The 17,283-nt window shown below is 39.2% G+C and overlaps 2 protein-coding genes across 4 annotated transcripts; one reads left to right on the top strand and one right to left on the bottom strand.

The window, feature by feature from the left end:
• Positions 1 to 962: 962 nt before the first annotated feature.
• LOC119737718 (dystrophin-like) lies at positions 963 to 12,854 on the bottom strand. 2 transcript variants are annotated; one of them, XM_038212268.1, is made up of 17 exons: positions 12,749 to 12,854; positions 8,672 to 8,750; positions 8,298 to 8,359; positions 7,852 to 7,926; positions 7,171 to 7,378; positions 6,660 to 6,745; positions 6,104 to 6,183; positions 5,551 to 5,625; positions 5,306 to 5,414; positions 4,579 to 4,745; positions 4,354 to 4,484; positions 3,896 to 3,952; positions 3,242 to 3,442; positions 2,863 to 3,115; positions 2,050 to 2,683; positions 1,541 to 1,621; positions 964 to 1,152 (listed from the first exon to the last, which is right to left on the bottom strand). In XM_038212268.1, the coding sequence occupies exons 2-17, from the start codon at positions 8,725 to 8,727 to the stop codon at positions 1,049 to 1,051; spliced, it is 2,379 nt and encodes a 792-aa protein (XP_038068196.1). In that variant the 5' UTR covers positions 8,728 to 8,750; positions 12,749 to 12,854; the 3' UTR covers positions 964 to 1,048. The 2 variants fall into 2 exon arrangements, with proteins under 2 accessions (XP_038068197.1, XP_038068196.1); XM_038212269.1 differs by lacking the exon at positions 3,896 to 3,952 and having other exon boundaries at positions 963 to 1,152.
• LOC119737719 (catechol O-methyltransferase-like) lies at positions 12,630 to 17,021 on the top strand. 2 transcript variants are annotated; one of them, XM_038212271.1, is made up of 4 exons: positions 12,630 to 12,738; positions 13,854 to 14,082; positions 14,760 to 14,953; positions 15,826 to 17,021. In XM_038212271.1, the coding sequence occupies exons 2-4, from the start codon at positions 13,866 to 13,868 to the stop codon at positions 16,141 to 16,143; spliced, it is 729 nt and encodes a 242-aa protein (XP_038068199.1). In that variant the 5' UTR covers positions 12,630 to 12,738; positions 13,854 to 13,865; the 3' UTR covers positions 16,144 to 17,021. The 2 variants fall into 2 exon arrangements, with proteins under 2 accessions (XP_038068199.1, XP_038068198.1); XM_038212270.1 differs by lacking the exon at positions 12,630 to 12,738 and adding an exon at positions 12,916 to 13,141.
• Positions 17,022 to 17,283: the final 262 nt, after the last annotated feature.

Raw genomic sequence — 17,283 nt, 5'->3', positions numbered from 1 at the left:
CTACAATTTGCATCAAAATTATTCAAATTTTGTTTGGTAAATTATGATCCGAACTATGCATAGCATATCAAGGCACCGATGTATTTTGTCGTCAATAAAATTGATTCGCAATACAGCGTGTCATCAACAGTTGTTTTTTTTCTGTTTTGCAACTTCAAGGTCGACCTTCTGCATATATTACCATGTATCATTCATCCTTCATTGTTTACATGAAGCAGTACAAAAACTGTATCAAATTTGGAAGCCTCATGAATAACATTATATAAACAAAACAACAACAAACAAACCCTAAAACATGAAAATAAAGTGCTTGTTGCCTAGCGGACAGTCTTTGTTACATGTTATTTGTGATGCACACGAGTAGACAATTGTCTCTGAATTTAAATAACAAAACCGTCCTCGCTATAAGGTTTAGCAATGTCTATAAATAGATGCCAACGTTCTCCCATGATGCACAGCAAGACAATGAGGCAGTTTACTGCATTGTCAAGTGTTCATATCACCAAAATATCTTAAAGCTATAGTCCATCATTTGCAGCCATCCGAAAAAGTAACTGGCGTATTATTGTTGAAAAACATACTGGTTGAAAGATAGTAAGTGGACTAAACTCCCTGTGAAATTAATCTTTCTGGCAAGCTATCATTTTGAAGTAATCAACGAAAGAAGGCCTTTCCAATTTAAATTAGTAGTTCGTTTTGTTATGTGGCGCAGCGCGCGCAAGCATTGGCACGACGCACAGGCGCGCGCGGTTGCTTTAATTCGTCAGATCAGTGCACGACATCGTGTATAGCTGCAATTCAAAACGATTCAAAACATGATTCAGCAACTTTTGATTTGAAATTGAGATCCTAGAATGCTGTTTTTCTCGGAATATACAGCTGAAGTTGAGCTGAAACTTCATCAGGTTAGTTGTTCAGTATCCTTCATTATATTTTGAACACTTTTGTTGCTTCAAACGAACAAAATGCACTAATTACAAATGATGGACTATAGCTTTAAAATCCTTGTATGACAAGACTGGTTGGTTCAACCAATCAGAGTGGATTTTTACATCCCAGATGGCCTGTCGGTTACCCTGGCAACAAGCGTTGACATGGCATCGCCGATGCGAGCCACAGCATCAAGCATGTCCTTTGGATTATCACGTGTTCCTGAACAACAAAATGGAAATTTGTTGAAAAAAGGAAGAATGGAGCGAATAGGGTTTTACGATTCATCAATAAATCAATAATTATGAAACAAGAATGCTACAGTATAATAATAATAATATATCACTTCTATATAGCGCTTTCTACAGGCATTTCAAAGGTGCAATGAAATTTTTTTTAAACTGAATCGCCACCAATGGTTATGAATAAAGTTCAATAAGAGGTCTGAATTTGTCAGGAACACATTGTGCACAAAACACTGACTTTTAGAAATGTGCCTCCAAGTCGAGAAAAATAAGCAGTTGTAAAAGTTCACAAGGTTGCAAGCATGCTTATGGATTCCTCCTTTTATTTTGCATACAAATATTTTTTCAAACACATTTTAGCTTACCATGAGGGCGTCTAGTTCGCATGAAGGTAGGAGCTGGCTTGTAGGAGGGGCGGGGCTTCAACTCGGGGGAGGAGGGCTCATCTACAAGAGAATGCAGATTTGAAAACACAGCTGCAGACATTCAACTAAGTCCATAACAAGAACATTATTACTGTGAAAATCAATTTTCCATTACAAGAAATTCTTTGATCATATAGGCTTGTGAATGTTTTTGATCATTCAGGTATTGCAGATAATTTAATGCCACGTCGAGACCAGTCGGCCCGAAGAAGCATCCTGAAAAGGATATGAAATGTGGTCATTTATGATTGAATAACATTGCCCCAATCACATTTCTAGTCTAGATACTGCTAGGCACTTTTGATACTTCTATTTTGAGTTTCCTTGGATGAGGTTTTTGTAAGTCAAAATGTATTTACTTCCATAAATGCATCACAAATTTGAAGGTGAAACATTTTGGTTGGAATGATAAGTCAATATTCTCAAATAGTCAGAATAGTAATGGTTACCATGTGGACTAGTTGGATAGGCATCATTCAGTCGCTGCAAAATCTCGTTCATCTCTGCCTCTTCAGGAGGAAACATCCTTGAAGCAGACAAGTTGGGAAACATCACCGTTGATTGGTCAGTCAAATGGGCTGGGAGGAGCCTCCTGGATGCAAATGTGCCTGGAGTCATTGCTGATTGGTTGTGAGGGTAAAGTGGGCGGGGCATGGTGCTGTCACTCAACCCTGGAGTCATGGTCTGATTGGTTAGTTGATGTTGGTAAGTCCCTGGTGTCATCGCTGATTGGTCCAACTTTACAGGTGGGTGTACACTAATACTATCACTTGTGGTTGCATCCAATGGTGATTGGTTGATCATATTGGGTGGGCGGGGTCTATAACTGTCATTATTCATCACAGCTCCGGCTGATCGGTCAACCACTGCATCATCAGGAGTTGCAGGTATGAATACATTAGCATGTTCATTATCAGTCAAACCAATGCTGCGTTGTGATTGGTTGATGGCATGGTGATATGGTAATCTAGGTGGAGCCGTCTGATCAAGTAGGTCATTTGTGGGAGGAGCATGATAATGAGGGGGTGGAGCTGAGCGATTTGGCACATACATGGATTGACTGGTTTTTGTGGCAGTTTGTTTCTGAAATGTAAGATGAAATACGACACAGCTTATCAATAATACAATAAATGAAATGAGAACACGAAAACTTTGTAATATGAGGTTCAAAATACATGGCCAAAATTCATGGCCAAAAATCATGGCCAAAAATCATGGTCAAAATTTAGTTTACTTGTGGAGTTATTTCATTGCCCCGATACCTGCTTCAGGAGTTGCTTGAGTGTTCTCAGCTGTATCTCCAGCTGTCGGTTCTGTTCCTCCAGCATTTCCTGCTTGGCTCGGATCATCTCAGCCTCAGCATCCGATGCCTCGTTGTCACCGGACCCATCGCCATAGTTACCACCATCATCGTCACCAAGGTTACCATCAACATCATCGTCTCCATTGGGGTCACTGTCATCCGTTGGTGCCATCCGTTTCCTGACCAGCTGTTCTATGTCTTTGATGAGCTCCCTAAAGTAAAACACACCTTCATTTACTCTTTCATTCAACAGAGTGTGAAAAAAAAAACATTGCTTTTTCCGTGTTCCATGATTTTTCCTTCACAAGCTGATTTAAGATTGAAAGGCTTTGACTCACTCATTTTCCAGTTCCAGTACATCAATCAAATCCTCCAGGTCTCTACGTTCTTTGGACCGATCAGCAGATGACCTTTGACCTTTGGATGATGACCTACCAGACTCAGGGGATGCATCGGATGGGCGTGTCCAGCTATCGGGGGAGGGGGTGGGTGTGATGGAAGGTGGCACGGCTGGTTTCATGTCTTCAACTGCTGCTAATCTAAGATGTTATGTAAAATATTGCTTATTAAATTTATGCAACGAGTTGTGGGTTCGAGTCCAACCTGAGCATGTAGTGCGTGCATTGGGCAAGACACTCTGTCACTCATTGCTTCTCTCTACCCAGGAGTAAATGGGTACCTGTCAGAGCAGAGATGGTTATTGTGACTGATTTTAGCTGCTTTGTGCCGAAATGGCAGCATCAAGCTGTTTACTACCCAGGGAGCTGAGATTATTTTTAGAATGTTTCACTGGCTCAATGATCAGGGGTAATAATAATGTAAAGCACTTTGATCTTAGTTAAAAGTGCTACATAAGTATCCAGTTTTGTTAAAGATCAGCTGAATACTAGTCACAAGCAAGATAAATGGCATCATTCTTTGTCAGGTAAGCTGATTTTGCTAAGCATATTTTCTGTTCGGTAGAGGATAACCAAATATTCAGGAAGTCTTACTTTTCAGGGATGTGACCCAGACGAGAGTGCATGTCAATCTTCCTCATTAAGGGGTCACTGGGAGGAAAAAAACACAATACTGTCAATAAACTAACAAAAACTTGACACTTACATGTATGATAAAGCAGATTGTAAAATTGGGCCTAGGCTAATCAAACAATAAGTGCTTTTCAAAAAGATATTCAGTAAAACAACTGAATCATTCAGAAGTTTAAATCAGGTGAAATTTTAGCTGATATACAACTATGACAGGTTTTGTTCTTTAAATTCGATACCAATGAAAGTACACATTGTCTCCTTATGTATAGAGGAACAAAGACCTGCCCTCGGTGAGGGGGCTCTATTGCAACAGGTCTATAGTAACAAACTTCAGTGTTCAGCAAATTTTAGTTTGCCACTAATCGGCGAGAATTGTAACAATTGCACAAGTTGGACACTTAACAATGAGAAGTGCTTACCTGTAACTATAGGAATCTGCATCACTGTCATCTATGGGCAGGTACTTGTGTCCGACACCGCGGCCATGTTTCTTGCTCAGCTTGTTGCGTATCGTCTTGGCAAAGGCTCGCAGGTCCTCCTTTGAGGAAGTCTAAAAAATAATCGGAGAAAAAGTCATCAGAAAATTATTAGTAACAAATAGTTTGGAAGAGCTTAATAAAGTAAGTCAAATGAAAACGTCTTACCCCAAAGATGTATTCTTGAGTTGGATGCGAGAGCTTGTGCTTCTTGGTTGTCATGCCGACAAAGAAACAATCTTGACACATGTCGTAGTTGAGACACTTGAGGCACCTGAAGCGAAGGCCGATGATGGGAAGCATCTTGCAGATGTTGCACTTAGCTTCATGTCTCACTGACAACAAAAAATGGAAGAATAATCTGTCACATTGTAGGAACTGATTTGAGTTAATCCTATAGCACAGTAGCCCTTACCCTGCCAGATGCAACACAGCGTGGAAAAGTCTGTGGGTACTTGATGCATAAAGCCAGTGCTTATACGGCCAATTCTGAAGCAATGAGAATTGGTTTACTTGGGCAATGCCAAGATTTGGAGTTCTTTGTGACTGCTAAATACAACAAACTGTAACTCTTGTCAAAGTATGAAGCCTGCCCAGTGTAAAAATATCCAAAAATAAAAAGACCATATGAACAGTGTGCCATGCAATACAAATATGATTAATGAGAAACAAAAGTTAAGGGGACTTTTGTTTTATAACAATTCAACAAACAAAACATGACACAATCAGGATTCGAACTTCGGACCTCTGGGACACAGCACCAATTATCAATGATCAAGGCCTATGTGGGCTTCTTCTTATTGTCAATATCTTTGTTTTGTCTCTGCAAGCCACAATCATCATCCTCTGACTAATTTGAGCATCAGAGGGGTTTTGGTTGAATTGTCAGACGTACTGTTCTCAGAAGCTGCCAAGCGGTGCATTGTGGGTAACCAGGCGATGGTTTGGGGTTCGGCCATCAGCCAGCTCATGTACCTGTCGTGGGAGACGGTCGTTCCAATCACCTGGACATGTCAACCAAATGTAACGATTGTAAGAAATTTTAAACTTTTTTTTTGTTTTCTAATAATTTTGAGCAGAAAAAAAAAACCACGTTCAATGACATTAAAAATGCAAAAATGTTGTTTTTGATGAACTTACAGTAGCAAAACAGCTGTTGACTGCTGCGCCGGCATTTCTCCCTAAAGTAGCACTTTCATTGATCAACTCTGTTATCTTTAGAAAGAGGAAAATACAGACAGAGTGGTCCTTTTAAAACAATAACAAGGTATAGTTGGCAGAGTGGTATTTTCACTGTAATAAAAAAGGAAAACAAGTAAATCAAGATTTCATAAGAGCAACTTAGACAGGTCAGAATAGACTCTCAACTGTTGCAGCCTGACGTTCCACAGTCATAAAATAGAGCATAGTCTTGAAAGCAACTCAGATTGACCTAACCAGATTCTGGTTCCAGACGTATTAATTTTGAATCAATAAACAAGACTATGAAGTCATTCTAAACGATTGCAACTGATCTTTTGATGCATTAGCTCCCAACAGTGTTTCAAACTTTGAACTTTTTATGTACTCCATTCAAATTTTCAGACTAATTTAGTTTAGTGTGACTCTGGATACACAATTTGAAGAGAGCATTAATTGCTCTTGGTATTAACTGCATCAAATCTTAAAAAGCATGTTGAAGCATCATCCATACCCTGATGAGATCTTGAAGGAAGGCTGTCACATTCCGTCGACTGATGCCCCCTGCTCGGTCAGTCAGTTGCTGGTACCAGTCTAATTACAGAAAACAGACACTAAAATGTATAGACCAATACCAGCACAGAGCCTGTGTACACTCACAGTGTCCCCCAGTAATGGCGTCGTGTGCTGTTCAGAGAAGCTCATGTTTTTTACAACAGCTTGCACAATGCTACCCCATTACTGGGGGCCACTGCAGGTGTACAGTGACTCACTGCCATGGTCTGTTAGAAAAGTTACTCCTGTCATTCATATAATGCTTACACTTTTATTTCTGCTTTGAAATGTGGTTTCCTGCTCTTCAAAATATTAATTTGTTCCATCTTCTTTTAGGACTAACACAAGATATTCAGATATTGAAATGAGACATGCGATGTGGTAAACCAATTAAAATTCCAATTCATTTACTATGTGATAGTTACACAAGGTCAAGGGTTAAAGGTTGAGGTCAGGGGTCATATAAACTCTGAACCTTCCTCAGCAAATTGCTTTTTCAAAATGGCTTTACTCACACTGGTATTTCTCGGTCAGTTTGCTTGAGCAGAGCGCTACCATGCAAATCTTGGCTGACAGCACCTTGACACATCCAGTCCGACCCCTATGAAAATGGAAAGCACATACAAATAGATTTAGAACGTGAATGATCAGATACTTTTTTTTCCTTAAAGTTTTCACTTCGTTCTGAAAGTCTAGGGTGCTGGCTATAGACCATTATCATGTTGCAGCCATCTTGATTTATTCCCACTCAAATAACCAAAGTGAGGCTGGAAGGAAAAATAGTCTGGTTCCTTTTCGCACAAAAAACATTATCATTCAGTACTGTTATTGGATACAGGGAACATGACTGAAATGGTGGCAGCATGATAATGGTCTATACTGTGACAAGTGTTGAAGGGGCTGCGCAGCGGCTACTGGCCTCGTCTCCCAATCTTGTACCCACCACCATGAGTACTTCTTCCTCAGTCATTGTTGACAGATATCCAGAGACAAAGACAGAGAAAGAGAAACAGTTTTTGTACTCACATATCATAGAGATTGTATATCCAGTTCAACACTAGATCAGTACTACTCCCAACATCCACCATGCTGCTATGTCTACGGGAGTAAGTGACGTAGAACACCTCATAGATAATGCTGCGTAACTGAACAACGTCCAGAACGATGTCATTGTGATGTCGGAAGCCATGTTGGTCAAAAGATGAACTGATCGTAGATATGTCAACCAAATCCACTACAAAACAAAAAGGGTCAAAAGAATAAAACTCAACTTGTGTTTCTAAATAGACTCTGTTCAGGTCTAAAATCAACTCTCCAAGTCTCCATACGTATGTTTTCAGTTCATTTTATGTGTGTTACTTATTTGGCCTATTCTAAATTTAAGCTTAACTTGCATATTTATATATGAGAAGTGCAAATGGAAAGGCAGCTTGATCATGATAAGTGTGCAAAGGAAACGGTGCGTGTGCCAGTTCCTTCACACAGGTATGCCACAGAGGATGCACAACCAATTTTTATTTAAATATGCAACATCATATTAATATCTAGCAAACTAAGAATGCACCTGAGTATGGCACACTGCATTGGTGGGCATTCAAGTGTCCTTCAATCATTCCTCTTTTCACCATTGAGGGAGCATTTGGTCAATATTAAATTACAGTACCTCAAAAGCTAGTTAGGAAAGGTTGTGGGGACTAAAATACTCACAGTTGAGCTGTTTCTGCAGCATTCTCAGCTTCATAGCAGCTCTGTACTCGGCAAGTTGGATGTTACTCATCTCATCTGTATATTTCAAGAAGTTACAAGGAATAAAAGTAGTCACTGCCACCATGTAGCTTTTGGTTGCATAATTCTGCAACAGATAATTTTATATTTCTGCTGGAAAGTTTTTACTCTAATCTACAATTTTGTTTTAGTTTGGACAATGGCCAGTGTAGTGTCTTTCATTCTAAATTGTTGATTAGAACAAATGTGACCCGTCACCCTTCTCACAAAATCAGAGTCAAATCACCAGCTTGAAGTTGCCAGTTACCATTTAAAGAGACACAAATCTTCAGGAAATTCACCCATTAATCTTCCCACAAAGGCGTGACAAAAATTTACACAATTGTAAGATATTTTCATGTAAAACTCTGATTGGCACGCGTCCTTACCTAGCATTCTCAGGGCTTTGATAAACTCTGGGTGATCCCACTGCGTCCTCTCCGACATGTGACTGAAGCAAAAATCAGAAAATTGTCATCTTTGAGTTCTTGGCCTTATCCCAAACTCACATCTTGTAAATGGGCATACATGTAAGTTCAAGCTGTGATCTTTAGACATGGCAACAATTACAAAGAAATTTAAAAGGTAAAAGGGACCAAGAATTTGTTTAACCTTATCATTTTTGAGAACCACATTTTCAAACTATACCAGACTTTTGTTTCAATTATGAGAGGTTTTGCTTGATGCTACAGATCTAGGTGACAACAAAAACGTATAACATTACCCTTTTTACCTATTGAGGTATTCATTATGTTTTACTTACTTGATGTAATATGGGATGCCCATATTAGTGAATGCTTTCTCCCAAAGCTTATCCATGAATGTGCGAATGTTTTCCTGATCTGCAATTTAATAGACATGATAGAACATCAAATTTACAACCGTCAATTGTATTTTCTTATTTGTCTTCCAAGGAGTAGGGCCTAACTTGTTTTAAATTTAATTTACAATTAACCTAGTAAATTGGGTTTACAAAACTTTAAGGTTTTAAATTTGACTACTTCTTGGAAGAGAAGTTGAGTTAGTAATCTGTCACTACATTTATCTTCAACCATTTCAACAAAAGCACACAATAACCTCAACACAGCCATGACAGTGCAGCACTGGATGATTTTTCTGAAGAAGCCACCAAAATCATCAATATTTTTTATATTCTAGTAACTTTTGTTCTGTTTCAAGTTGATCATTAGCATCGTGAATGACTGAGTGCATGGTATGAGGTAGCTGGATGAAAACCTCAGCCCTAAATTTTATCATTGGGTTGTTGTTTATGGCTGGAGGGAATTTGTCAGTAGTAGAAAATGTGCCATTTAGTCCCTGTAACACACTAATTCCCACTGGGACTCACCCAAACCTTGCCCGACATAACCACTACGCAGGTCCCTAATCCTTAAAGAAAAGGTAGTGGATATTTTGCCGGAGGTAATGACGGCAAACTAACGATTACTAAAGGTTTGCCGGCGGCAATGCATATCAACAGAGGGCGCTGTACTCTTTAAAATAGGGCTGAATTATAAGATGTATTAAATTCCCACCAAAAGTTGTGAACCACGTTTGGTGTAGTGGTTAAGCAAAGGCTCTAGTAGACGGGATGACACGCGTTCAAGTTCGACCGCACCACATTTTTGAGTGGTCGGGCACAACCCGACCACTCTTTGGATCTGTTACGATTAATCTTTCTTTCTTTCTTTCTTTCTTTCTTTTCCGGACAATACTTCTCCGTGGGTTTTCTCTTAAACGGTATATGGTATGAACTTGTAACTTTCAATATATATCGCCCCTCATCCGAAGTGGTGCATATTACTCTGACGTCATGATTACGTCATCCGGTGTCAAATTACAAGTGATTTTATCTGAAAAATTGACCAATTACTTTCACCTATAACTCTTGAACTAAACAATCAATGATGTTTGTATTCTGTCATCAGATAGACCATTAATCGCTAAACAGTTTTTGTCGCGTACGTGAACTCGCTTGACCTTTACTTCCGGGTCTACCGGAAGGTCAAAGTTAGGTGAATTCAAAATGAAGACGTTAGCCTGACATCAAAACAAAGCAGCATTTCTTCCGAACGGTTCACGGTATGATCACAAAACCTTGTGTGAACTTGTACCATGTTACGAAGATGTTATAAATTTTGTTACGTCATCATGACGTTATCAGGTATCAAATTACAAGCGATTTAAGGGCAAATCTTGACAAAATAGTTTGCGTATATCTTTTGAACTAAATAGAGTATCGTGTTTGTTTTTTCGTGGGGTTGTAGACTATGCCGTGAGGAACATTTCTTGTCCCCCAGACACAAAACTGCTTGACCTTTACTTCCGGTGTTACCGGAAGTGCAATAAAAACTGAATATAGCTCAAAAGCGGAAGCATTTTACCACAGACACATATATTATGAAAGTGTTTAGTGAGGAATGCCAGACACAAAAACAATGTGATGGCGTCATCATCCGAAAGTCAAGGTCGTTTGACCTTTCCTTCCGGGGCTGCCGGAAGGTCAAAGTTAGGTGAATTCAAAATATAGAAATTAGCGTCAAATAAAAGGAAAACAAGATTTCTTTCCATAACCGATTGAAATCGCGCCTCACCAGTTTTCCTCACATATCTGAATGCTGAAAATTAATATTTCCACAGCGTGTAGCCACAAACGTTTCTGTCGTAAAGTCAGTGCAGAATTTTATTATGCCCATGCAAAAGAAAAAACCCATAAAAGCCATGTTATGATATGATTAGCATATGTTGCATAAACTCCAACGACGGTTGAGGCTCCGGCAAGTCTACCAATAGTCCTAACTGGTTGTAATGCTTGAGTAGCCATCCATGCAGCACCAGATGTGCGCTTCCTGATAGACCTACAAGTCTTGTCGAGGTAAAGCAACAAGTTAAACTGCAGGTTGTGTGACTTTCATTGTGAAAAACACAGGGTAATGGATATGCAGGGTAATTGGAGGAGTATTGTGCAGTTCAATTATGATTAAGTCATTGTAAACACAAGAAAATATGCCAGCCCGACCACTCTGCGTTTGTAACTCAACAAACGCAAACCTCTAGTTAAGTTTTTTTTTCTCATCCCTCAATAAGTATAACTCTTTAGTTGATAGTTCGTGTAGCGTTTATTAGTCATCAACCAATGACAACAGCGGCTGCAAAGTAAAGGAAAAGATTACATTATGAATCATAGTTCTATATGCCCCCCAAGTCTTTGGGAATAACAAAGGCTAACAATTCTAGGAAGAAAAGTTTCCAAATGTAACAGACATAACTAAGTAACCTAAAGAAATGCACAGATTGCAAAGGCGTGAACATGAACAATAAGCAAAGATCGAAACAAGAATAAGCATAGGTTATAGGAAGTAAACTGTAACTGTAACTTTGGCTATCAAAAAAAAAAAAAAAAAAAAAAAAAAAAAAACACTCAGTCGCCTGATGAAAACGATTCTCTTTTTGTACATTTTGCTGAATATCGTGTTCGGATCGCCGACGATATTGTTAAACTTTGATTCTAGACTTCCATTTTGAATCAGATGTGATAAATAATCCAAAGCCGCTGTTGTCATCAATAAGTATAACTCTTTAGTTGATAGTTCGTGTAGTGTTTATTAGTCATCAACCAATGACAACAGCGGCTGCAAAGTAAAGGAAAAGATTACATTATGAATCATAGTTCTATAATCCCCAAATAAATAAGAATATTCTTCTTTTATTATTTTAACATGTCTCAAACATTTTTTGCAGAATATTACATTTTCTTTTTCAGATTTGTGGCTCTGGAGGATTTTTTTAAAAAGAGAAATAAAGTCCGAAATTATAAAATGGTCTGAATCCCATCTTGTGAATACGAGGTAACAACGATAATTTTGGCATGGAGCCAGACTAAAACTTGTCACCGGAAAATGTTAAAGTACAAAAAAACAGTAACTGCGCATGTTCAGTGCACATCCGGCAAACTAACGTTTAATAAAGGTTTGCCGTCTCCGGCAAAATATACACTGCCTAAAGAAAATAACGATCCACGATGAAGAGTCAGCCTTCAATTGTAGTGAAAAGGAGGCATTTTACTGACAGCGGATCAAGTTATAGTGTCGCAGGCCAGAGCAGCAATTGTTTAAAGTACAAACAAAATTTGTGTACAAAGGAATGGCAATGCGCGGTCGATTACCATACACAGCGTGCACACCAGTCAAACTTGCAAACTGGCGCTGAAATGCACACCCGACGACTGTAACTGACTGTTGGTCGGCCAACTTCGTATGCCGTTCTACCGCATGCAGCCGTGTCAATGCACAAGCCTCATAAATGTATTTATGCAGCAGTGGTTGGTACCTGATTTGTCAATCTACGAATAGATGGGGTTATCCGGGCAAAAATGACATTTTAATGTAGCGCTCAGAGAAAATGATAGGGACAATTTCCGGGTTGGCATCGCGACGCGCGCTGCGGTCACATATACAACTTGCCGTCACGAAGTTATTTGAAGTCTTTACGAAATAACATTTGCACACAAGATAAAAGGTATGAAAATGTTTATTGTACACAAGTTTCAGCCATTTATGATGCCTAAAACGGAAATTACAGTACTTTGAAAACAGCCCACGACCCCGAGAATCAGCGTTGTCTAGGGCTAGGCCGTGCGTGGGGGCCGTTCGGCAATGTTCAGCCGCGCCGCGGCCGGCCTATACAAGCAGAAACAGGAGGAGTCAAGAAATGAGTGTGCAAAAGGCAAAGGTGGACTTTGAAATCAAGTCGGCGGAAAATATAAAGACAGATAGCAAATCCTCTTCAATCTTAGGGACGTAATTTGGAACGAGCCAATTCAAATATCGGGTGAGCTTACCGACTATTTATCATCAGTTTATCATTCAAAAACACAGCCAGTTCCCCGCCACCGCGCCATCATCAAAATAATTTGATGTGCAGAAGAAGGGCGCCCTCAATAGTCTCCGTACTGTCGATGTCCACCAGTACACAGTACAGTATGACCAGCTGATCTGTGCTGATCCCTTAAATTTCATCATCAATCATGATTCATGGTTCTACAAAGTTCTAACAAGTTTTAGTCCACGTCTCACTCATGCAGTTTACCAAAGTGCACTTTGGTTAGGGTTAATGTACACTTAAGTGTACATTAAAACTCAGGGACACGCGTCCACGTTGCGTGACTGTGTAGAATTAGAAACCGCACAAGAGTCTGGTTCAAACATTCATTCTCTCTCAAGTTTGGAAAAGGGCAAGTACTTGAACAAGTTGAAGCTTGAAGTAGGCATAGGCCCAGGCCTAGGCCCCTATCCAACATGTCCATTGCATGCAGTTCAGATTGCAATTATTTAAGGCTGTTGATATTTGGACGGCGCCGGTCATGGCAGTTTTCTTTTAATTTTCACGAAGTCTTTCCCTGATTGGCTGTTTTATTAAATGTACTTATGTTGGCTGTGCTGATTTTTTTTTGGCCAGAGTCTGCGGAATCATGAATCAAGATGACCGCTGGCAAAGTATTAAATGTTTGAGTCGGAATGACTGATATGATGTAATCATACATCGTGTAACTCAGCCAATCAGAGAAAGAAGCCTTCAATGAACATAACATTTACATGACAAAGGAAACCAGCGCCTGCCAAATATCTGCTGCCAAACTGGGTATGGCTAGATGCTCGGGATAATTTGTATACGGTCATATTTTGGACCTTTCACGGAAGTGTGTTTCTAATCATGGAGGAAGCACTTTCATGGTAATATGCGCCATCTTGCTGACGGGACAAATTTACACACGTTACGCATCATCAATCAAAAACTTTTGCGCTTCCAAGTCATCAGGCACTCATTCCATGCGTCTAACAATGCGTTGCCCCGTGAACAAGATAGCGCATTATTACCGTGAAACTGCATATTGATAGGAAGCCACTATTCCGTAAGTATTCCTGTTTTTCTCTCTCCTGTCTTAGGAATAGTCCATCATGTCCGAGCTCAGTTGGTGGAGTTTAGCAAAAGTCTTCGTACCCAAAGTCGTGCCAAGGCTTTGGCTTAACATCTGGCACTGGAATACGGTTGAAGAACGCCTGTTGGAATTCGTCAAGAGTACTGCTAAAGAGGGTGACGTGACCAGTGTGCTTTCTTCCGCGGATCGGTTCATCAGAGAAAAGGAGTGGATGATGAATATTCAGTGTGAGAAAAGTAAGAGCTGTGCAGTATACACTGTTCAATATGGGTTGCCTGCACGAACGGTACATGGCGCTTTTTGCGTTCATACTAATTACTGTCTGCTCTTTTAGTAATCTTGTGAGCCCAGTGGACCGGATACCCCATGAGCGCACACTAGTTCGCTCATATATGCATGAAGTACGCACAACTTATTGCATTACGAATGCGCAGAAAGCCAAGGCATCTTCCCGTAAGCATCGGCATCGTTGGCGATGCAGTTGAATAATTCCTCCCAGTGGTCCCCCCCCCCAACTCTCCCTTTGTAAACCATTGAGGGGGTACTTGTACACGGAGCCCATATCAAATTGCACAAGTAAGCAGGAGATTGTTGGTTGGAACTCCTACATGTAGGCGTACCTCTCCCAACCATCACGTCTCTCCTCAAATGGGGAGGGGGGAGGGGAGGGGGGCTTGCAGTGTGGAAATTTGACAAGTGGATAGGATTGGGGTGGACACCCGCATTTTTTCATTCCCTGACTCCCCTCCCCCCTCCCCTGCCTTTTTTAAGGATGGCTATATTTATTTTGATAAGGATATCTATCATAATGTACAACTGTTGAGGCTTATCCAGCTACTGTTGTCACTGATAAAGGGTTTGAAAACTAAAATTTAATAAATAAAATATGTTTGACTTTTGTTTAATCTTTCAGGACTGAAAATCGAGGAAGTCTTGGAGGAAAGGAAGCCCAAGGCTTGTTTGGAACTGGGGACTTATTTTGGCTACTCAGCCATATCGACAGCAAGCAAGCTGCCTAAAGAAGGTCGTCTGATCACATTGGAGATCAAAGAAAAGAATGCAGCAATCGCCCAGCAATTCATCCAATTTGCTGGTCTAAACGACAAGGTAGACCCAGGCTTTTGGAAAAGGAAATCACATAATTTGTAGTCGGAAGAATTGAGCATAGAAATGTAATTGGTAGACTTTTAACAACGGATGGTGATCATTGATAATGATAAGTGCATTTGCAATCCTCCTGCCCCCTTACGATATGCATGCACATTCAAAAGTAAGACATAAAAGAGGTGCATAAAAGTACGAAAAGAGGTGCACTACTGACTTTCTATTGGAAATTTTAAAAACAGTAAATTTAAATGAAGTGTAAAAATAAACTAAAAATGTGCCTTGCTCCCACAAAAGCCTGACAAAGTTGACAAATGTTGTTTTTTAGGTTGAGGCATTTTCAAATTCCTGATATTTTCAGCTTCAAAATGATATATGATTGCCATAGGTACCATGACCCTATCACCCCTGGCAGAAGGATTAAGAGATAAAAGCCTGACAAGCCAATTATGCGATAAATACGTGTATTGAGATCCTTTTTGTGTAAATATCTATACACTATTTTTTTCACAACATCAACAACAAACACACTTCTGCTTGATTGATTATATTCATATTTTTTGAGATTGTATATTTTTATTTACTGATGCACAAAATTTCAAAACCTAAAAATGGTCAGTTCCTACCCCAAATGACTTCACATGCCATTTGTGCAAAAACAACTTCTGCAATTTTGTCCGGATTTGTTGAAACAGGTCTCAAATATTAAAAGGGATTCATCCCTCTCAAAAAAAAAAAAATTCCTGGAAGAGCTGTAATTTAGAGCCGAATTTCTCTATGTAGAGTTATTCATTGCACAAAGGGATATCTGTTTCAATTATCACAAGTTATTTATTAATGGCTTTGAACTGATTTGAACTTCTAAATTTCAACAGATTTCCATCTCAGTTGGAAAAGCAACAGACATCATTCCAACTCTGCGCAGCCGTTACTCCATAGACAAGCTTGACTACGTCTTCCTAGACCACTGGAAGAGTGACTACTTGCCAGACCTCAAGCTTCTTGAAGAACATGGACTGCTAAGCAATGGAGCGGTAATCATAGCCGATAATATCCTGATTCCCGGTATCCCAGATTACCTAAAGTACGTAGAGAGCAGCGATAAGTTCACCACGGAGCGATTCTACTTCCAAGTGGAATCATTAGGCGTTAAAGACGCCATGACGATCTCCATCTACAATGGTAATCAGTAGATAACCGGAGCTAAATGCCTGAAAGTTGACGGCCAAGTCTTCAAACAAGATCACCAGCATTCCAACTATTGTGAACGCTCATTAAACCTTATGCATCGAGGGTAAATGAATTTTGTCCCAAAATGTCCCACAGTTGTGCCAAAATTTCACTCAGATCATGGTTCATGGAGAGTCCATCGTGTATCTTGGACTTACCTCTGAAAATTCCTTCTAGTCCACTTTGGTTTTACTTATAGAAATGTTTCTAACTCATTTTGTATTCTAGATAAAATTCTAGCAACAAACAATGCTCGATATTGAACGGTGTTAATTATTTTAAATCAATCTGGGCATTGTTTTTAACCAAAAATATCAAATTGACTGATTATTCTATGTAGTGCTCTGTTTTTAGAAAGAACAATATTTTAACAATTCAATTGTGTGTTTCATAAATTATAAACACTGCAGTACAGTGTTTATTAAATCAATCTGGAAGTTTTTTAATCTTTGAAAGAAAAAATATTATAACAATTCAATTTATTTTTTATAAAATTACTAACTGTTTATAATTCTATCAATCTGGGCATTTTGTTGATCTGAAATATTAAATTGACTTAATATTCTATGAAGTGCTCTGTTCTAAGACCAATATTTTAACATTTCAATTTTTTGGGTATGAACGACAAAGTGTCTGTGTCAAGGCATTTTTAAATAGCTTTTATTTCAGATACGTTCTAATGTCATGCCAATAAATGGCCAATATTTCCCTTTTGTGTTCATTGTACACGGTAAATGAAATTATAGAGATATCGAGACTTTATGTACTTACTGGTTGTAGCGATTGTATTAATAACAAAAAAATCAGTTAAAAAATAAAATAACAACGAATCTGCCTCAAACTGTTTCTGACCTGATTGACCTGAAATGTACACATTTATTAACAAAATTAGACGGCCTAACAGTTTTGATCAACAAAGATTCTGCTAGGATCGAACATTGGGCTGTATAATTTTGTTGGATTTTAAAAACGAAAAACGAAAAATATTAAAACACATTGAACCATTGCTATCCAATGCAGACCCTTTTGAAGAACAAAACATGACACAGCAGGAAGTTGAGTTCCCCCTTCTTTCCAAACCTGAAGAACATTAAAGGCTGCAT

Source organism: Patiria miniata, unplaced genomic scaffold, assembly GCF_015706575.1.
Source record: "Patiria miniata isolate m_02_andy unplaced genomic scaffold, ASM1570657v1 HiC_scaffold_3, whole genome shotgun sequence".
NCBI lineage: Eukaryota > Metazoa > Echinodermata > Asteroidea > Valvatida > Asterinidae > Patiria > Patiria miniata.
This window is presented reverse-complemented; position numbering and strand designations above follow the sequence as displayed.

Bases quoted from the DNA above. Each gene is read 5' to 3' on its own strand.
- LOC119737718 (XM_038212268.1), bottom strand. From the start codon at position 8,727: ATGGATAAGCTTTGGGAGAAAGCATTCACTAATATGGGCATCCCATAT. The intron at 8,360-8,671 runs GTAAGTAAAACA...TTTTTGCTTCAG, and splicing joins GGCATCCCATATTACATCAA to TCACATGTCGGAGAGGACGC. The intron at 7,379-7,851 runs GTGAGTATTTTA...TTTGTTTTGTAG, and splicing joins GCTGCAGAAACAGCTCAACT to TGGATTTGGTTGACATATCT.
- LOC119737719 (XM_038212271.1), top strand. From the start codon at position 13,866: ATGTCCGAGCTCAGTTGGTGGAGTTTAGCAAAAGTCTTCGTACCCAAA. The intron at 14,083-14,759 runs GTAAGAGCTGTG...TTAATCTTTCAG, and splicing joins GAATATTCAGTGTGAGAAAA to GACTGAAAATCGAGGAAGTC. The intron at 14,954-15,825 runs GTAGACCCAGGC...AAATTTCAACAG, and splicing joins TTGCTGGTCTAAACGACAAG to ATTTCCATCTCAGTTGGAAA.